This window comes from Bubalus bubalis, chromosome 4 (assembly GCF_019923935.1).
Source record: "Bubalus bubalis isolate 160015118507 breed Murrah chromosome 4, NDDB_SH_1, whole genome shotgun sequence".
NCBI lineage: Eukaryota > Metazoa > Chordata > Mammalia > Artiodactyla > Bovidae > Bubalus > Bubalus bubalis.
The window spans coordinates 60,650,584-60,673,675 of NC_059160.1; the positions used below are offsets into that span (position 1 = coordinate 60,650,584).

The 23,092-nt window shown below is 38.0% G+C and overlaps 1 protein-coding gene across 1 annotated transcript; it reads right to left on the reverse strand.

Moving 5' to 3' along the window:
* Positions 1-465: 465 nt before the first annotated feature.
* Positions 466-1,480, reverse strand: LOC112584390 (olfactory receptor 9K2). The gene is given in 2 exon segments (XM_025282503.3): positions 466-496; positions 498-1,480. Coding segments are annotated over 2 exon segments (951 nt in total). The 5' UTR covers positions 1,418-1,480.
* Positions 1,481-23,092: the final 21,612 nt, after the last annotated feature.

Consider the following 23,092-nt stretch of genomic DNA (forward strand, 5'->3'; position numbering starts at 1 on the left):
GGTTGAAATACATCTTCCAAAGTATATATTCTTCATATATGGGATTCAAACAAATAAAGTCTCTTAAGATTTGAATCATACATGGAATTTAGATAGATGGTAATGATAACAGCAGATGGTAAGTGAGATAACAGATGGTAAGGGAGACAGCAAAAGAGACACAGATATATAGAACAGTGTTTTGAACTCTGTAGGAGAGTGAGAGGGTGGGATGATTTGGGAGACTGGCATTGAAACATGTATAATATCATGTATGAAATGAATCACCAGTCCAGGTTCGATGCATGGATACTGGATGCTTGGGGCTGGTGCACTGGGAGGACCCAGAGGGATGGTACGGGGAGGGAGGTGGGAGGGGGTTCAGGATGGGGAACAAATTAAAAAAAGATTTGAATCAGTGCTTCTCTAAGTTATTATAAAGCTCAGCACTTTCAGAATATTACATTTACATAATTCTATTTTTAGTTAATATAGAATTAAATAAAAATAGTTTTTTCCCCAGGATCTTCCTCAGAGCTTCTTTGACATCTTTGTTTCTCAGGGAATAAATCAAAGGATTCAACATGGGAGTAACCAGGGTGTAACACAAGGAGGCCACTTTACTCAGCTCAGGAAATCTGTCAGGGATGAAATACATAAAGATGATGGCACCATACAGTACACTCACGACTCCCAGGTGAGAGCTGCAAGTGGAGAAGACTTTCTTTCGCCCCTCAGTGGAGCGTATTTTTAGAACTGTGGATACAATACATATATAAGACACAATAATGACAATTATGGTAGGCAAAATAATAATGGTGCATAGGAAAAAGGATACCATCTTATGTATGTAGAGATCAGAACAAGCAATCCTCTGAAGTGGACGGTCATCACAGTAAAAATGGTCAATGTTTCGAGAAGCACAAAAGGATAAAGTAAATGTCATGATGGTCTGAAGAACTGAGCTGATACAGCCAAAAAAATAGGAACCAGCCACCAACTGAACACAGAGATGTGTTGACATTTGGACAGAATAGAGGAGTGGGTTGCAGATGGCAATGAAGCGGTCATAAGCCATGACTGCCAGGAGAAACCCCTCGGTCACAATAAAGAGGGCAAAGAGAAACAGCTGGGTCACACAGCCTGCATAGGAGATGGACTTGCTCTCAGACCAGAAGTTGATCATAGCCTTGGGTGCAATAACAGATGAATAGAAGAGATCAACGAAGGAGAGGTTGCCTAGGAAGAAATACATTGGTGTGTTCAGCCGGGGATCAGTCATAATAATGATCATCATGCCAACGTTCCCTAGAAGGATCATGGCATAGACAAGCAGAAAAAGCAGGAAGAGGAGGATGTGGAACTCTGGGCGGACCCTGAAGCCGACAAGAATGAACTCAGTCACTTCTGAGTGGTTGCTTGTTTCCCTGTCACCCATGGCAGAAATCTGCTGAGAGGCACAAGGCAAAATAAATGAAACTGTGGCTTTGATTCTAGTGCTATTAATACTTTCTTAAATGGAGAATTAAATTATTTACTGCTTAATAAGATATTGCATACAAAACAACTTTAATGTCAGGAAGATGCAAGAATTTGAAGTAGATGTCATTAGTCTTCTTAAACTGTTATTCTATTAAGCAGTGAAAGATGTTCTTTGGTTATTTTATTTAAATCATAATTGGCAGGGATTTCGGCAAGAAATTAGCCTATTTTATTGCCTAAAATCACTCACATTCTAAATTTCTATTCTTAATATATTTATAGCTAGAGGCTTTCTTCATCTAAAATTGTAGTATGCACATTATCTAAAATAGAAGTATCTCATGTAATCTATGCTACTGCTGCTCAGTCGTGTCTCACTCTGTGCGATCCCATAGACGGCCTCCTACCAGGCTCCCCCATCCATAGGATTCTGCAGGCAAGAACACTGGAGTGGGTTACCATTTCCTTCTCCAATGTAATCTATATGATAGTGTTTACAGCCCTCATGAGAACGAAGTTAGTGTTTGATTCATTACATGACAGTAGTAAATAAGTTGAAAATATTTTTACCTTATTTTAGCTCAGTATGTTTCATTTTCCTTATTTATGTAGGCCATCTTTGAAAATACAATATAATAGACATTATTGGCATAATTAATAACATCCAAAAATCACTAAGTGAAGATAAAGTTCTCTAATGGAATTTTCAAATATTGTCCTTTTCTCAGGTCAAAGCCATTCTCCCAATATATACATTTTTATTGCCTCATTGTAAATATTTCATTTCCATTAACAGTCATTTAAAATATATCACAGTCATTTAAACCTCTTTTTGAGGCAGAGAAAGAAGGTAGTGAATATTCCAATCCTTACACTGCAGTGAATGACTTTCTACCAAGGCTCCATCACTTCAAGAGATCTCACTGTTTAGATAATGCAAGTAAACTTCATTGATATACATAAAGGGAAATTCCTATCCCGAATTCTGTTAAGCCTTAGGTTTTTTAAGATAAATATACTTGGGTAACCATGGATATTTAAAGACCATCGCAACTTGCATCGTCCAGAATCCATGATCATGAGCTAGAGTATGGGTAGTGATGTTTATGATGGTGTTAGTTATTTAAAGCCTGAGAAACCTTCCTCACGATATTTCAGTATTGAATTTTTGCTCATCCTCTGTGATGGATTCCATTGGGAGAGGAGTAATCGTAAAGTCAATTATGATGCCATAAGTGAAGACTCTTGGGCTATTGTCCATGAGGACAGAAGTAACCTTAGGTACAAACAAATAGTCTAATAATAGTCAATAACAAGGGAAAAAGAAAAATTCACTTGAAATTATTACCTATATATCTTGATATAGCTATGTTTCAGGATATGACAAATGCCCTCTAAATCACAAATTCAAAGACAGATTATGGTTGCTAATGCTGTTCTCCTATATTTAAATACCAAACAGTTAAAAAATATACTGAAGGGAAAGATAACATTCATACGATTAACTTTATATCTTTAGCAAAAGTACTTTTGAGATTAGGATCTCTATTTAAAAATTCCTTTAAAACTGCAGTGTGACTAAAAGACTACATTAAAATCAGAGACATACTACTCTATTTAGTAAGCCCAACTTGATAAGAGTGTCATTTTTCTAAAATATTTTTATCAGTTAATTTTAATATTATTTTTTGAAATCCAGTTTTTAAATTAAAAATTACATTTAGAATTTTTCTGGGTTTTTGTAAGTGTATATATAGCAAAAATGATGTGGGACCAGAGCTTCTCTTTTATTATAATTCAGTATTAGTAAAAGCTTAATCAGTTTAGGAAGAGAAGGTTGATTGGATATTTTAAACAGGAAAACACTAAATAAGGTTAGTTAAGGCCTGTTGACTGCAAGGAGATCCAACCAGTCCATTCTGAAGGAGATCAGTCCTGAGTGTTCATTGGAAGGACTGATGCTAAAGCTGAAACTCCAATACTTTGGCCAGCTCATGCGATGAGTTGACTCATTGGAAAAGACTGATGCTGGAAGGGATTGGGAGCAGGAGGAGAAGGGGACGACAGAGGATGAGATGGCTGTATGGCATCTCCGACTTGATGGACATGAGTTTGTGTAAACTCTGGGAGCTGGTGATGGACAGGGAGGCCTGGCGTGCTATGATTCATGGGGTCGCAAAGAGTCGTACACGACTGAGTGACTGAACTGAAGGCCTGTTGGTCATCTGTATATTTTTTGGAAAAATGGCTATTCAGATCCTCTGCCTGTTTTTTAATCAGGTTGTAGTTTTGTTTGTTTTGTTTTTTTGAAGTTGAGTGGCATTTTATCAGATATTTTGTTTGCAAATATTTTCTCCTATTCAGTAGGCTACCCTTTCATTATGTTTACAGTTTCCTTCACCCTGCAAAAGATTTTTGGCTTGATGCAGTCCCATTTGTTTTTTACTTCTGTTACTCTTGCCAGAGGAAACAGATTGAAAAAAATACTGCTAAGACTGATGTTAAAGAACATACTGTCTATGGTTTCTTCTAAGAGTTTCATGGTTTCAGATCCTATTTTAAGTTTTAAATCCAATTTGAGTTTATTTTTGTATATGGTATGAGAAAATAAACCAATTTGATTCTTTTGCATGTAGCTATGCGGGTTTCTTCTGAACACCATGTATTGAAGAACCTGCCTTTTCCCCATTGTTTTTTCTTACCTACTTTATTGTAGATTAATTGACAGGAAACCTGGATTTACTTATGGGATCTCTATTCTGTTCCATTGATCTATGTGTCTGTTGTGCCACTACTCTACTGTCTTTGATTAGTTAGCTTTGTAGTATAGTATGAAATAAAGGCTCAAGATATTTCCAGTTTTGACCTTCTTGCAAGACAGTTTTGGCTATTTGGGAATTTTTATTCATGTGTTTCCATAAAAATTTTAGAACTATAGTTCTGCTGTAGTTCTGTAGTTTCTCTTTAAATATACAATTAGCATTTTATTGGGGATTGCATTGGATCTGTAGGTTGCCTTGCTTAGTATGGTCATTTTAACAATACTAATTCTTCCAATCCATGAGTATGGTGTATCTTTCTGTGTTATTGTCAATTTTTTCCATCAATGTCTTACATTTTTCCAAGTTCAGATCTCTTATCTCCTTAAATTTAAACCTAGATACTTTATTATTTTTGATGCAATTATGAATTGTATTTTTCTTAAAATCTCTTGTTCATGGTTAAGTGTATAGAAAACTACAGAATTCTGTATAAACTTTTTATCTGATAACTTTACTGAATTCATTTATGAAGTCTAATAGTTACTTTTTTTTTTTTTTTTGCAACTTTAGGATTGACTGTGTATAGTAACATACCATTTGCAAGCATTGACAGTTTCTTTCTTTCTTTCCAATTTGGATTATTTTTCTTTTCCTTGTCTGATCATCTTGCTTATTCCTAATTTAGAAGAAGTACCTTCAACTTTTCATTGTTAAGCATAAGGTTGGTTGGGAGTTGTTTTACACACACCTACACACACACATATATAATATATATACCCTTTATTAGTTGAGATATGATCCATCTGGATCTTCATTGTTGATCATTTCCGTGACAGTGGAAGTTGAATCATGTCAAAAGATTTTTGTGCATCTAGTGAGATGATCATATAACTTTTATCATCAATTAGTAATGAGGCTATCACACTGAATTGGTAACACTGACTCATCCTTGCATCCTGGGGGTAAATCCCACTTGAAGATGGTGTGTAATACTTTTAATACATTCTTGATTTTTTTTGTTATTAATATATTGTTGAGCATTTTTGCATCTTGTTCAACAGTGATGTTGACCTTTATCTTGGTTGTAGTGTCATGTCTGGTTTTGTCATCAGGGTGATGTTGGCATCATAGAATGAATGTGAAAGTTGTTTTTTCTTCTTCAATTTTTAGAATAGTTTGAGGAGGATAGGTGTTAACTCTCCTCAAAATGTTTGATATTATTCACCTGTGAGGCTGTCTGGTCTGGACTTCTGTTTGTTGGGAGGTTGCTATTACTGATTAAAGTTACTGACAATAAGTCTGTTCATTTTTTCTATTTCTTCTTGATTCGGTCTTAGGAGATTATACATTTCTAAGAATTTGCTCATTTTATTGGCATGACTGTTCTTATTAATGTTTTATCATTCTTTGTGGGGCTTCCCCAATGACTCAGCAGGTAAAGATTCTGCCTGCAGTGTAGGAGACACAGGAGATGTGGGTTCAATCCCTGGGTCAGGAAGATCCCCTGAAAGAGGGCATGGCAACCCACTCAGCATTCTTGCCTGGAGAATACCACAGACAGAGGAGTCTCACAGACTACAGTTCAAAGGATCACAAAGAGTCAGACACAACTTGCAGTGAGCACAATATTTTTTGTGTTTCTGTGGTTTGAAATTTCTTCTCTTGCTTCTGATTTTATATATTTGAGTTCACTCTCTCTCTCTCTTTTTTTCCTGATGAGTCTGGCTAAAAGTTTATCAATTTTGTTTATCTTTGCAAATAACTGATCTTTGTTTTGTTGGTCTTTCTATTGTTTGTTTGTCTTGATTTTATTTATTTCTGTTCTAATCCTTATTATTTCTTTCTTACTACTAACTTTGTACTGGTCTTAATTTATATTTCTTCTTTCTTTTTTTTTTTTTTTTCACTGTTCCTTTAGATATGAGATTAGATTGTTTATTTGAGATTTTTCTTTCTTCCAGAGGTAGGATTGTACCATTATAAATGTCCCTCTTGGGACTTCTTTTCCTGCTTCCCATAATTTGAATCACTGATTCTCATTTTCATTTGTCTCTAGTTACTTTTGATTTCCTCTTGATTTCTGCACTGACTCATTGGTTATTTAGTAGCATATTGCTTCATCTCCACATGTTTTTGTAGTTTTTTTCTTATAGCTGATTTCTGCATGCATGCATGCTCAGGCACTTTAGTTGTGTCTGACTCTTTGTGACCCTATGTACTTTAGCCTGCCAAACCCCTCTGTCTATGGCATTTTTTTCCCAGCAAGAATACTGGAGTGGGTTGCGATGTCCTACTCCAGGGGATCTTCTTGACCCAGGGATTGAACCCACATCTCCTGTATCTCCTTCACTGCAGGCAGATTCTTTACTACTGAGCCACTGGGGAAGCCCATGGTTGATTTCTAGTCTCATGCTCTTATAGTCAGAAAAGATGCTTAATATGATTTCAGTCTTCTTAAATATACTGAGACTTGTTTTCTTGTCTAGTGTGTGATCTGTCCTTAAAAATGTTCTGTGCACACTTGAGAACAGTGTGAATTTATATATATATATAAACAATGTGTGTATATGTGTGTGTGTGTATATACATATATATATAACATATATAAGTTTACACATCACACACACACACACATATATCACTCACACACATATATACATGGGTTTCCCTAGGACATGGAAGCAAACTAGATGTCCATCAACAGACAAATGGATAAGAAAGCTGTGGCACATGTACACAATGAGTATTACTCAGCCATTAAAAAGAATACATTTGAATCAGTTCTAATGAGGTGGATGAAACTGGAGCCTATTATACAGAGTGAAGTAAGCCAGAAAGAAAAACACCAATATAGTACACTAACGCATATATATTGAATTTAGAAAGATGGTAACAATAACCCTGTATACGAGACAGCAAAAGAGACACAGATGTATAGAACAGTCTTTTGGACTCTGTGGGAGAGGGCGAGGGTGGGATGATTTAGGAAATGGCATTGAAACATGTAAAATACCATATGTGAAATGAATCGCCAGTCCAGGTTTGATGCATGATACAGGGTGCTCAGGGCTGATGCACTGGGATGACCCAGAGGGATGGGATGGGGAGGGAGGTGGGAGGGGGGTTCAGGATGGGGAAAACATGTACAGTCATGGTGGATTCAAGTCAATGTATGGCAAAACTAATACAATATTGCAAAGTAATTAGCCTCCAATTAAAATAAATTAAATTTATATTTAAAAAAAGAAAAAGAAAAACACCAATGCAGTATATTAACGCATATATATGGAATTTAGAAAGATGGTAACGATGACCCTATATGCAAGACAGCAAAAGAGACACAGATGTAAAGAACAGACTTTTGGACTCTATGGGAGAAGGTGAGGGTGGGATGATTTGAGAGAATAGTATTGAAACATGTATATTATCATATGTGAAATAGATTGCCAGTCCAGGTTCTATGTATGAGACAGGGTGTTCAGGACTGGTGCACTGGGATGACCCTGAAGGATGGGATAGGGAGGGAGGGGGGAGGGAGGGTCAGGATGGAGAACACATGTACACTCATGGCTGATTCATGTGAATGTATGGCAAAAACAACCACAATATTGTAAAGTAATTAGCCTCAAATTAAAATAAATTTAAAAAAGAAAATAAAATACATGGGCTTCCTTGGTGGTTCAGCAGTAAAGAATCTGCCTACGATGCAGGGGATGTGGGTCAGGAAGATCCTCTTGAGAAGGAAATGGTAACCCACTCCAGAATTCATGCCTGGAAATGGACAGACAAGCCTGGTGGGCTACAAGTCCATGGGTCATGAGAGTCAGACACAAATTAATGACTAAAACACCACCACCAAAGCAGAAGCAGAAGCAAAAGATATTAAGAATAGGTGGCAGGAATACACAGAAGAACTTTATAAAAAAGATCTTCATGACCAAGATAATCACGACGGTGTGATCACTGACCTAGAGCCAGACAGCCTGGAATGTGAAGTCGAGTGGGCCTTAGAAAGCATCACTAAGAACAAAGCTAGTGGAGGTGATGGAATGCCAGTTGAGCTATTTCAAATCCTGAAAGATGATGCTGTGAAAGTGCTGTACTCAATATGCCAGCAAATTTGGAAAACTCAGCAGTGGCCACAGGACTGGAAAAAGGCAGTTTTCATTCCAATCCCAAAGAAAGGCAATGCCAAAGAATGCTCAAACTACTGCACAATTGCACTCATCTCACACGCTCGGAGAAGGCAATGGCAACCCACTCCAGTACTCTTGCCTGGCAAATCCCATGGACGGAGGAGCCTGGTAGGCTGCAGTCCAAGGGGTCGCTAGGAGTACGACACGACTGAGAAACTTCACTTTCACTTTTCACTTTTATGCACTGGAGAAGGAAATGGCAACCCACTCCAGTGTTCTTGCCTGGAGAATCCCAGGGATGGCGGAGCCTGGGATGGCTGCCGTCTATGGGGTCGCACAGAGATGGACACGACTGAAGTGACTTAGCAGCATTAGCAGCACACACTAGTAAAGTAATGCTCAAAATTCTCCAAGCCAGGCTTCAGCAATACATGAACCGTGAACTTCCAGATGTTCAAGCTGGTTTTAGAAAAGGCAGAGGAATCAGAGATCAAATTGCCAACATCCACTGGATCAAGAAAAAAGGAAGAGAGTTCCAGAAAAAACATCTATTTCTGCTTTATTGACTATGCCAAAGCCTTTGACTGTGGGGATCACAATAAACTGTGGAAAATTCTGAAAGAGATGGGAATACCAGATCACCTGACCTGCCTCTTGAGATATCTATATGCAGGTCAGGAAGCAACTGTTAGAACTGGACATGGAACAACAGACTGGTTCCAAATAGGAAAAGGAGTACGTCAAGGCTGTATATTGTCACCCTGCTTATTTAACTTTTATGCAGAGTACATCATGAGAAACACTGGGCTGGAAGAAGCACAAGATGGAATCAAGATTTTGGGGAGAAATCTCAATAACCTCAGATATGCAGATGACACCACCCTTATGGCAGAAAGTGAAGAGGAACTAAAAAGCCTCTTGATGAAAGTGAAAGTGGAGAGTGAAAAAGTTGGCTTAAAGCTCAACATTCAGAAAACAAAGATCATGGTATCTGGTCCCATCAGATCAGATCAGATCAGATCAGTTGCTAAGTTGTGTCTGACTCTTTGCGACCACATGAATCGCAGCATGCCAGGCCTCTCTGTCCATCACCAGCTTCCGAAGTTCACCCAGACTCACGTCCATTGAGTCAGTGATGCCATCCAGCCATCTCATCCTCTGTCGTCCCCTTCTCCTCTTGCCCTCAATCCCTCCCAGCATCAGAGTCTTCTCCAATGAGTAAATTCTTTGCATGAGGTGGCCAAAGTACTGGAGTTTCAGCTTTAGCATCATTCCTTCCAACGAAATCCCAGGGCTGATCTCCTTCAGAATGGACTGGTTGGATCTCCTTGCAGTCCAAGGGACTCTCAAGAGTCTTCTCCTACACCACAGTTCAAAAGCATCAATTCTTCGGTGCTCAGCCTTCTTCACAGTCCAACTCTCACATCCATGCATGACCACAGGAAAAACCATAGCCTTGACTAGACGAACCTTTGTTGGCAAAGTAATGTTTCTGCTTTTAAATATGCTATCTAGGTTGGTCATAACTTTCCTTTCAAGGAGTAAGCGTGTTTTAATTTCATGGCTGCAGTCACCATCTACAGTGATTTTGGAGCCCAAAAAAATAAAGTCTGACACTGTTTCCACTGTTTCCCCATCTATTTCCCATGAAGTGGTGGGACCGGATGCCATGATCTTCGTTTTCTGAATGTTGAGCTTTAAGCCAACTTTTTCACTCTCCACTTTCACTTTCATCAAGAGGCTTTTGAGTTCCTCTTCACTTTCTGCCATAAGGGTGGTGTCATCTGCATATCTGAGGTTAATGATATTTCTCCCGGCAATCTTGATTCCAGCTTGTGTTTCTTCCAGTCCAGTGTTTCTCATGATGTACTTTGCATAGAAGTTAAATAAGCAGGGTGACAATATACAGCCTTGACGTACTCCTTTTCCTATTTGGAACCAGTCTGTTGTTCCATGTCCAGTTCTAACTGTTGCTTCCTGACCTGCATACAAATTTCTCAAGATAGTATTCTGTATTGGTGTTTTTCTTTCTGGCTCACTTCACTCTGTATAATAGGCTCCATTGTCATGCACCTCATTAGAACTGATTCTAATGTATTCTTTATAATGACTGAATAATACTCCATTGTGTATATGTACCACAGCTTTCTTATCCTTTCATCTGCTGATGGACATCTAGGTTGCTTCCATGTCCTGGCTATTATAAACAGTGTTGCGATGAACATTGGGGTGCACGTGTCTCTTTCAATTCTGATTTCCTTAGTGTGTATGACCAGCAGTGGGATTGCTGAATCATAAGGCAGTTCTATTTCCAGTTTTTTAAGGAATCTCCACACTGTTCTCCATAGTGGCTGTACTAGTTTGCATTCCCACCAGCAGTGTAAGAGGGTTCTCTTTTCTCCACACCCTCTCCAGCATTTATTACTAGTAGACTTTTGGATCACAGCCATTCTGACTGGCGTGAAATGGTACCTCATAGTGGTTTTGATTTGCATTTCTCTGATAATGAGTGATGTTGAGCATCTTTTCATGTGTTTGTTAGCCATCTGTATGTCTTCTTTGGAGAAATGTCTATTTAGTTCTTTGGCCCATTTTTTGATTGGGTCATTTATTTTTCTGGAGTTGAGCTGTAGGAGTTGCTTGTATATTCTCGAGATTAGTTGTTTGTCAGTTGCTTCATTTGCTATTATCTTCTCCCATTCTGAAGGGTGTCTTTTCACCTTGCTTATAGTTTCCTTTGATGTGCAGAAGCTTTTAAGTTTAATTAGGTCCCATTTGTTTATTTTTGCTTTTATTTCCAGTATTCTGGGAGGTGGGTCATAGAGGATCCTGCTGTGATGTATGGCGGAGAGTGTTTTGCCTATGTTCTCCTCTAGGAGTTTCATAGTTTCTGGTCTTACATTTAGATCTTTAATCCATTTTGAGTTTATTTTTGTGTATGGTGTTAGAAAGTGTTCTAGTTTCATTATTTTATAAGTGGTTGACCAGTTTTCCCAGCACCACTTGTTAAAGAGATTGTCTTTAATCCATTGTATATTCTTGCCTCCTTTGTCAAAGATAAGGTGTCCATATGTGTGTGGATTTATCTCTGGGCCTTCTATTTTGTTCCATTGATCTATATTTCTGTCTTTGTGCCAATACCATACTGTCTTGATGACTGTGGCTTTGTAGTAGAGCCTGAAGTCAGGCAGGTTGATTCCTCCAGTTCCATCCTTCTTTCTCAAGATTGCTTTGGCTATTCGAGGTTTTCTGTATTTCCATACAAATTGTGAAATTATTTGTTCTAGCTCTGTGAAGAATACCGTTGGTAGCTTGATAGGGATTGCATTGAATCTATAAATTGCTTTGGGTAGTATACTCATTTTTACTATATTGATTCTTCCAATCCATGCACATGGTATATTTCTGCATCTATTTGTGTCCTCTTTGATTTCTTTCACCACTGTTTTATTGTTTTCTATATATAAGGTCTTTAGTTTCTTTAGGTAGATATATTCCTAAGTATTTTATTCTTTTCGTTGCAATGGTGAATGGAATTGTTTCCTTAATTTCTCTTTCTATTTTTTCATTATTAGTGTATAGGAATGCAAGGGATTTCTGTGTGTTGATTTTATATCCTGCAACTTTACTATATTCATTGATTAGTTCTAAAATATCCTACACCATGACCAAGTGGGCTTTATCCCAGGGATGCAAGGATTCTTCAGTATCCACAAAGCAATCAATGTAATACACCTCATTAACAAATTGAAAAATAAAAACCATATGATTATCTCAATAGATGCAGAGAAAGTCTTTGACAAAATTCAACATCCATTTATGATAAAAACTCTCCAGAAAGCAGGAATAGAAGGAACATACCTCAACATAATAAAAGCTATGTATGACAAAACCACAGGAAACATTATCCTCAATGGTGAAAAATTCAAAGCATTTCCTCTAAAGTCAGGAACAAGACAAGGGTGCCCACTTTCACCATTACTATTAAACATGTTCTTTAAAGATTTCTCAGCTAATATTACTTACTATTTCTGTGAGCTTCAGAATTATTTTTCATTCAAAATAATTCTTATTTGCATTTTAGCAGAATTGCATGTAGTATATCACTGATTTGTTTGCAACCCTCATTTAAAAGAACAGGGTAAGAGTGCTGCTTCTGATATCAGACAGTCTAGTTTTAAGGCCCTGCACCACTAAGCACAGATTTTGAGAAATTCTTGAATGGTTTTTAAGGTTGAATGAACACTATCACTACTTCACTATTACTACTTCCCTACTTCACTCAACAGGATTATATACATTATTACACAGATTACCTAAAGTACCACAAATTAAGCTTTTGGCAGAAGAAAGTTTTCAATTAATAATATTATCGTTATTACCATTATCATCATTATCTATTTTTAACTTTGTTTTTTATTTAGGCAACATTGATTTGTGACATTACATGTTTCACGTGTACAGAGTTTTATTTCTACTTCTAAATAGTAGAACATGCTCACATCAAATATTTAGTTTCTATAAATCAGCATACAATTGACCCATTTCATCCTGCATCCCTCCACTCTAACCTGTTCACCTTTGGTAACCACTAATCTTTTTTTTTTTTTTTTTAAATCTACATTTCTATTTGTTTTGCTGACTTGTGGCATCATTTTTTTTTTTTTTTACAAGATTTAACAATGTCATGGAGTTTCTATATTTGAGAGCCACGTTTTTCAGTAAACATAGTAGCATTCATATATTAGTTGCTGCTGCTAAGTCACTTCAGTCATGTCCGACTCTCTGCGACCCCATAGACAGCAGCCCACCAGGCTCCCCTGTCCCTGGGATTCTCCAGGCAAGAACACTGGAGTGGGTTGCCATTTCCTTCTCCAATGCAGGGAAGTGAGAAATGAAAGTGAAGTCGCTCAGTCGTGCCCGACCCTCAGCAACCCCATGGGCTGCAGCCTTCCAGGCTCCTCCGTCCATGGGATTTTCCAGGCAAGAGTACTAGAGTGGGGTGCCACTGCCTTCTCCATATGATATTGTGACAAAAGTCTTCATTAGCTTCCTAATGGATAATATGAGGACTCAAAGAACTTTTAAAACTACCGTGTTTCTTATTATATGAGTTCCTTGATAAACTTTCATTCAAAACTTAGAATTTTTCAATTAAATATTAGATTTGAAAAGTTTCCATCAGCACTTCCTCAGTTGATATGGAAAAATACTTTCTCTATATATCAGGTACTGTATAAAGTACACATGTCCTTCTTATTTCTCAAATCAGGCCAATGGTGAAGGCAACATTAAATATTGATATGTTAAATGTAATAAAGGCCATATATGACAAACTCACAGCCAACATCATTCTCAAATGGTGAAAGCAGTTCTAAGATCAGGAACAAGAAAGGATATCCACTATCACCACTCCTATTCAACATAGTTTTGGACGTCCTAGCCAGGACCATCAGAGAAGAAAAAGAAATAAAACTAATCCAAGTTGGAAAAGCAGAAGTAAACCTGTCACTGTCTGCAGATCACAGGATACTATACATAGAAAGTAAAGATGCCACCAGAAAGCTACTAAATCTCAGCAACACATTTGTCAAAGTTAAAGGATACAAAATTAATAAACAGAGATCTTTTGCATTCCTATAAACTAACAAAGAAAGAGAAATTAAGGAAATAATCCTATTTATCATTGCAACAAAAAGAATAAAATACCTATGGATAAACCTACCTAAGGAGGCAAAGACCTATACTTATAAAACTATAAAATATTGATGACAGAAATCAAAGATGACACAAACAGATGGAGAGATACACCATGTTCTTCAATTGGGAGACTCCAAGTTGTGAAAATGACTGTACTACCCAAAGCAATCTACAGACTCAGTGCACTCCCTGTCAAATTACCAGTTGCATCTTTCACAAAAATAGAACAGAAGTTTTTGCAATTGGTATAAAAACACAAAAGACCACAAATAGCCAAAGTAATCCTTTCTAAAAAGAAATTTCACTTATTAATTGGAGGATAATTGCTTTACAGTGTTGTTATTAATAGCTTCTTCTTTACAAAAACATGAATCAACTATAAATTCTGAAAGAGATGGAAATACCAGACCAACTGACCTGCCTCTTGACAAATCTGTATGCAGGTCAGGAAGCAACAGCTAGAACTGGACATGGAACAACAGACTGGTTCCAAATAGGAAAAGGAGTACGTCAAGCCTGTATATCATCACCCTGCTTATTTAACTTATATGCAGAGTACATCTTGAGAAACGCTGGACTGGAAGAAGCACAAGCTGGAATCAAGATTGCCAGGAGAAATATCAATAACCTCAGGTATGCAGATGACACCACCCTTATGGCAGAAAGTGAAGAGGAACTCAAAAGCCTCTTGATGACAGTGAAAGTGGAGAGTGAAAAAGTTGGCTTAAAGCTCAACATTCAGAAAACGAAGATCATGGCATCCAGTCCCACCACTTCATGGGAAATAGATGAGGAAACAGTGGAAACAGTGTCAGACTTTATTTTGGGGGGCTCCAAAATCACTGTAGATGGTGACTGCAGCCATGAAATTAAAAGACGCTTACTCCTTGGAAGAAAAGTTATGACCAACCTAGATAGCATATTCAAAAGCAGAGACGTTACTTTGCCAACAAAAGTCCGTCTAGTCAAGGCTATGGTTTTTCCTGTGGTCATGTATGGATGTGAGAGTTGGACTGTGAAGAATGCTGAATGCTGAAGAATTGATGCTTTTGAACTGTGGTGCTGGAGAAGACTCTTGAGAGTCCCTTGGACTGCAAGGAGATCCAACCAGTCCATTCTGAAGGAGATCAGCCCTGGGATTTCTTTGGAAGGAATGATGCTAAAGCTGAAACTCCAGTACTCTGGCTACCTCATGCGAAGAGTTGACTCACTGGAAAAGACTCTGATGCTGGGAGGGATTGGGGGCCTGAGGAGAAGGGGATGACAGAAGATGAGATGGTTGGACGGCCTCACTGACTCAATGGACATGAGTCTGAGTGAACTCCGGGAGTTGGTGATAGACAGGGAGGCCTGGTGTGCTGCAATTCACGGGGTTGCAAAGAGCCAGACATGACTGAGTGACTGAACTAAACTGAACTGATACATATATCTCCTCCCTCTTGAGCCTACATCCCTCTCCCTCCCATTCAACCATTTAGGTCATCACAGAGCACTGAGTTGAACTCCCTGTGTTATATAGCATGGTCCCACTAGGTATTTTGCACATGGTAGTGTATATATGTTAATGCTACTCTCTCAATTCACCCCACATTCTCCTTCTTATACTCTGTCTACATTTGCATCTTTATTCCTGCCCCACAAATAGATTAATCAGCACCGTTTGTCTAGATTTCATACATATGATTTAATATATAATATTTGTTTTTCTCTTTCTGACTTACTTCATTCTGTATGACAGTCTCTAGGTTCATCCACATGACTACTGCTGCTGCTGCTGCTAAGTTGCTTCAGTCGTTTCCAACTCTGTGCAACCCCATAGATGGCAGCCCACCAGGCTCCCCCATCCCTGGGATTCTCCAAGCAAGAACACTGGAGTTGGTTGCCATTTCCTTCTCCAATGCATGAAAGTGAAAAGTGAAAGTGAAGTCGCTCAGTTATGTCCGACTCTTAGCGACTGCATGGACTGCAGCCTACCAGGCTCCTCTGTCCATGGGATTTTCCAGGCAAGAGTACTGGAGTGGGGTGCCATTGCCTTCTCCTATGCACATGACTACAAATGACCAAATTTTATCTCTTTTTTGTGGCTAAGCAATATTCCATTGAATATATGTACCACAACTTCCTTGTCCATTTATCTGTGGATAGACATATAGGTTACTTCCCTGTACTGGCTACTGTGAACTTTGGGGTACATGTTCCTTTTCAATTATGGTTTTCTCAGAGTATGTGCACAATAGTGGAATTGTTGGGTCATATGGTAGTTTTATTCCTAGTTTCTTAAGGAATATCCATATTATTCTCCACAGTGGCTGTATCAATTTACATTTCCACCAAATATCTTGAATAAGTAAAGCAACCTTGAGAAATAAAAACAGAGCTAAGGAATCAACTTTCCTAACTTCAGACTATACCACAAAGCTACAATAATGAAGACAGTATGGCACTGGCATGAAAACAGAAATATAGATCAGTGGAACAAGATAGAAAGCTCAGAGATAAACTCATGCACCTATGGGCACCCTATCTTTGATAGTGGTACTGAGAAACCTGGACAGCTACATGTGAAAAGAATTAAACTAGAACATTTCCTGATACCATACACAAAAATAAACTCATATGGATTAAAGACCTAAATGTAAGTCCAGACACTATAACATTCTTAGAGGGAAACATTGGCAGAACATTCTTTAACATAAATCACAGCAAGATCTTTTTTGAGCCACCTCCTAATGAAAATACAAACAAAAATAAATAGATGGGACCTAATTAAACTTAAAAGATTTTGCACAGCAATGAAAACCATAAACAAGATGAAAAGACCACCCTCAGAATGAAGCAACTGACAAGGGACTAATCTCCAAAATATACAAATAGCTCATGTAATTGATATCATAAAAACAAACAACCCAATAAATAAATGGGCAGAAAACTTAAATAGATATTTCTCCAAAGAAGACATACAGATAGATAACAAACACATGAAAAGATGCTCAATATCACTAGTTATTAGAGAAATGAAAATAAAAACTGCAATGAGGTGTCAACTCACATTGGTCAGAATGGCCATCATCTAAACATCAAAAGCAATAAATTCTGGAGAGAATGTGGGGAAAGGAAAGCCACTTACACTGTTGCTGAGAATGTAAATTGATACAGCCACTATGGAGAATAGTATGGAGGTTCCTTAAAAAACCACAAACAGAACTACCAAATGAGCCAGCAATCCCACTCCTTGGCACATACCCAGAGAAAACCATAATTCCAAAGGATACATGTACCACAGTGTTTATTGCAGGACTATTTACAATAGCCAGGACATGGAAAAAACCTAAATGTCCACTGACAGACAAATGGATAAAGAAGATGTGACACCCATATCCAGTGGAAAATTACTCTGCCATGAAGGAACAAAATGGTGCCATTTTCAGAGATGTGGATGGACCTAGAGACTGTCATACGGAGTGAGGTTAAGTCAGGAAGAGAAAAACAAGTATCATATATTAAAGCATATTTTCAGAATCTAGAAAAATGGTGTAGATGAACCTATTTGCAAAGTAGAAATAGAAACACAGGCATAGAGAACAAATGCAAAGAAACCAAGGAGGGAAGAGGAGGTGGGATGAACTGGGAGATGTGGATTGACATATATACACTACAGTGTATAAAATAGATAACTAATGAGAATTAGTATATAGCACAGGGAACTCTATTCAATGCTATGTGGGGACCTTAATGGAAAGAAAATGCACAAATGGGGATTATATGTATATGTATGGATGATTCATTTTGCTATATAGCAGAAATTAAACCAGGTAAAGCAGGTATTGAAACAGGTAAAGAAGGAATATTTGAAACAAACATTTCAAAAATATTTAATGACATGGTTATACATACAAAGTTTTAACAAAAATTTATAATTTATATGAATAAATTCATGGGAGTAAACATTATATATTAGAGTTTATGGCAGTAAAAATTATATATTAGAAGAATTAAATAATATGCTCAGTTTCACATTGTCTGTAAAACCAAGGCCAGGGCTGGACACAGAACTTTCTGACTCCAAAGCCCTTAGAGGTAAAGATTATGTGGCAGTGGCTTGGGGAAAGTTTTGTCCTCTATAGGTTTTCACATTATAAAGGTATTTGTTAACTAAAATGTATTAATAATTTTACTCACAGCTTATTAACATTTGCTTTCTTGATTTATCATAAACTGTATGTTTTAAAGTATTGCTTGAGATTTTTTGGCCATTTTCTCCATTGCAATAACTTTTGCTTTATTACATAAGATATTTCATTTAGGTACATATTTTATAAAAATTAGTGCATTTCTTTGTCATATTTATAATGGCATAAGCCTGAATATTACTTTATTTAATAGCAATATGACAATTGATTTAAAATTTTTATTTGGCATATATTATTAAAACTTTCATTTAAATAATTTTATATAGCTTTTTATAGATGTGATGTTTTAAAACTCATCAATGGAGATTCAAACATATGCATATCAGGAAGCTTGATTACCATAAATTAAAATCAGAATGCAAGAAGAAATATTTTGTTAAAAATATGGTAAGCCGTTGATATTTATAGATACGACTGAATACACTGAATCATAGGATATCTCTCAACTTCAGAAGATAGTCATCTCCAAAAAAGTTTTGTCAAATTATATTCCCATCATCAGCATAGAAAATGCCAGATCAATTCCCATCTTTGTCAAGAGCTGGTAGCAATCATATTTAAATTTTTTTTTTTTTTAACAAAATCATGGGTCATGATATCACATTGTGCACTTACTTCACATTTCCCTGAAACATGCCATGTTATCATAAGGATTATTTTGACCTATGAACTCTGGGAGTTGGTGATGAACAGGGAGACCTGGAGTGCTGCAATTCATGGGGTCAAAAGAGTCGGGCACAACTGAGCGACTGAACTGAACTGAACTGAAAGGTACTTAACAAAATGAGCAGTGGCAAGAAGGCCTCTGAGTCTCCTCTTTTTCCTCCTGGAAACAGAAGACAAAACCCTGGTGACATTCTTATCATGAAGGATGGAAAATTGAGACTGAGACCTTATTACAATAACTCTTAACTTCTTTATCTTCCCCACATAGGTTAGTTGCTGCGGCTGCTGCTACTAAGTCGCTTCAGTCGTGTCCCACTCGGTGCGACCCTGTAGACGGCAGCCCACCAGGCTCCTCTGTCCATTGGATTTTCCAGGCAAGAGTACTGGAGTGGGGTACCAGTGCCTTCTCTGATAGGTTAGTTATTTTTCCACAAGTGACTCATTTTGCTAAACTGAATACAAAGTATTTTCATATGTGCTTGCTAAATTACTTCACCTGTGTCTGACTCTTTGCAACCCTATGGACTATAAACATAGACCATCAGGTTCCTCTGTCCATAGGATTCTCCAGGCAAGAATACTGGAGTGGGTTGCCATTTCCTTCTCCAACAAAGCATTTCAGTTCAGTTCAGTTCAGTTCAGTCGCTCAGTCGTGTCCGACTCTTTGAGACCACACGAATCGCAGCACACCAGGCCTCCCTGTCCATCACCAACTCCCGGAGTTCACTCAGACTCATGTCCATCGAGTCAGTGATGCCATCCAGCCATCTCATCCTCTGTCATTCCCTTCTCCTCCTGCCCCCAGTCCCTCCCAGCATCAGAGTCTTTTCCAATGAGCCAACTCTTTGCATGAGGTGGCCATAGTACAGGAGTTTCAGCTTTAGCATCATTCCTTCCAAAGAAATCCCAGGGCTGATCTCCTTCAGAATGGACTGGGTGGATCTCCTTGCAGTCCAAGGGACTCTCAAGAGTCTTCTCCAACACCACAGTTCAAAAGCATCAATTCTTCGGCACTCAGCCTTCTTCACAGTCCAACTCTCACATCCATACATGACCACAGGAAAAACCATAGCCTTGACTAGACGGACCCTCGTTGGCAAAGTAATGTCTCTGCTTTTGAATATGCTATCTAGGTTGGTCATAACTTTCCTTCCAAGGAGGAAGTATCTTTTAATTTCATGGCTGCAGTCACCATCTGCAGTGATTTTGGAGCCCCACAAAATAAAGTCTGACACTGTTTCCACTGTGTTCCCATCTATTTCCCATGAAGTGATGGGACAAGATGCCATGATCTTCCTTTTCTGAATGGAGCTTTAAGCCAACTTTTTCACTCTCCACTTTCACTTTCATCAAGAGGCTTTTTAGTTCTTCTTCACTTTCTGCCATAAAGGTGGTGTCATCTGCCTAGGTTTTGTATTTCTTTGGGTCTTCATGCCTTTTAAGTGCTCCTGTGTCACATTAGACATATAAAATAAATTTGTGTGCTTTTCTTCTATTAATCTGTCTCATGTCAATTTAATTATCAGGATCAGCTAGCCACTAAAATGCAGAAGTAAAATTTTGCCTCCTCTATGTTGTGTGTGCTCAGTTGCTAAGACATGTCTGACACTGTGCAGCCATATGGACTGTAGCCTTCTAGGCTCCTCTGCCCATGGGACTTTCCAGGCAAGAATACTGGAATGGGTTACCATTTCCTCCTTCAGGGGATCTTCCCAACCCAGGAATCAAACCTGTGTCTCCTGTCTCCTGCATTAGCAGGCAGATTATTTACCACTGAGCCACTTGGGAAGCCAAGTGCTTTTTATGCCTCTATTGAATTGATATTATCATTTCCTTCTTGTTTTCTATGAGTGTGTTGAGCTACTTTAGTTGATTTTCTTATATGAAATGAACTTTGTATTTCTGGAATATAATAAACTTTGTTATAATGTTTTATGTTCTTTTTATATACTGATCAATTTCCTAATGCTTTAAGATTCTACTTTAACATGATAACATGGAATTCCAAAATATTTTTCACTAAAAGTAAGTGCCTCATTATTGTGAAGTCAATGATATGATTCAGGCAAGGGTGTGCAGAACTGCTCATGATACCTGGAGGGTTCTGGCTCCTGAAGCAAACTCTTGATGCAGCTGCAGTTTGGTGCCATTTGATGGCTTTGACTAGATATAAGGCAAAGTGATAGAATGGAACTTCCAGAAAAATGGTTAATACAACAAAATATTTCTTAGTTACCTGGTTTCCATCCCCATCATATGGTAGTAAGGAGGGGAAGTTGGCTAGAAATAACTAGAAACATGCAAAGCCCCAGACTTCCTTGCTTTCTGAGATAAAACTGTCCCTGGCATTGTCATACCTGTTTTTCCTCCCCTCTTTTGGTTCTTTCCCTCATCAAAAATAAGTCCTGTAAGAGCTCACTCCCTTTTTCAAAAAAGGATGAACATAAAATGGATTTATGTTCCAATAAAATGTTGCCAATTATATTACATCTCAATTTGTCTATTCTTGAGATACCTTCTCAGAATTTTACTGAAAAATTTTTAGAACTGTTGTGTACATATTGATCAGGGCTTTCCAAGTAGTCGTTCAGTCATTCAGTCATGTCCAACTCCTTGTGACCCCATGGACTACAGCACACCAGGCTTCCCTGTCCTTCATCATCTCCTGGAGTTTGCTCAAACTCATGTTCATTGAGCTGGTGATGCCATCCAACCATCTCATCCTTTGTCATCCCCTTCTGCCTTCAATCTTTCCCAGCATCAGTCTTTCCCAATGAGTTGGCTCTTTGTGTCAGGTGGCCAAAGTATTGGAGCTTCAGCTTTAGCATTAGTCCTTCCAATGAATATTCAGGGTTGATGTCCTTTAGGATTGACAGTTTGATCTCCTTGGTGTCCAAGGGACTCTCAAGAGTCTTTTCCAGCACTATAATTTGAAGGCATCAGTTCTTTGGTGCTTAGCTTTTTTTATGGTCCAGCTCTCACATCCACACATCACTACTGAAAAACCAGAGCTTTGACTATATGGAACTTTGTAGGCAAAGTAATGTCTCTGCTTTCTAATATGCTGTCTACATTTGTCATTGCTTTTCTTCCAAGGAGCAAGCATCTTTGGGGCTAGTGGTAAACAACCTGCCTGCAAGTGCAGGAGACGCAAGACACACAGGTTCGATCCATGGGTTGGGAAGGTCCCTTGGAGGAGGAAATGGTAATCCACTACAGTATTCTTGCCTGGGGAATTTCATGGACAGAGGAGCCTGACAGGCTACAGTCCATGGGTTTGCAAAGAGTCAGACATGACTGAATTACTAACACTATCACTATCACTAGTATATAACAAGATGCTTTTATCTTGCCACTTTTAAAATTCCCTATTTATATTAAGCTTTTGACATTTTAAATATAATGTGTTTGGTGTGGATCCCTTTGCATTTATCTGACTTGGAACTCTGTGCTTCCTGCACCTTGATATCTGTTTCTGCCTCCAGTTAATGGAAATTTCCAGTCATTATTTCTTCAAATAATTCTATTAGTCTTTCATTGTTTTCCATCTAAGATCTTTAGAATGTGCAGATTATTCTGCTTGAAGTTGCTCCATAGGTCCTCTTCATTTTTTTAATTTCTTTTTTAAAGTTCTTGTTTGCCTTTTTGTATTTTGCTGTTCCTTTGGATGATATATTTCTGTCTTTCATTCCAGGTGATAAAATAAAATTTATACTTAAAGGCAGGACAAGAAAAATTAAACATAAAACTCTCTGTGTGTGTCTATTTGGCCTCCTACCTTTCTCCCTAATGTGCAGTGAGGATCTGCCTTATACACTAACCAGAGGGCCTCAAAGATGGAAATGACTACTTCGCCATAAAGATCATCCTCTTCTTTTCTCCTGAAGCAAGCAACGTAACTTCTTAAAAGGTTAGTGTTCCTTCCCACTTGTGTAGGGGTCACAGTGACTTGCTCTCTGCCTTGTACGTGATTATCTGAACTATGCATCTTTGGTGAACTTTATGTAAATATCAGTATTTGATGTACCTGACTATGTTTTCAGCTTCTACCAAGTGGAACAGTTATCAAAGCTCCCTGAGAGTCTGTCTCTCAGATTATAATGGGTTTGAATAAAATTCCTTTTTCTCCTTAACTGGTTAATTGAATTTTCATCAACACAGGCTACTGATCTGATTC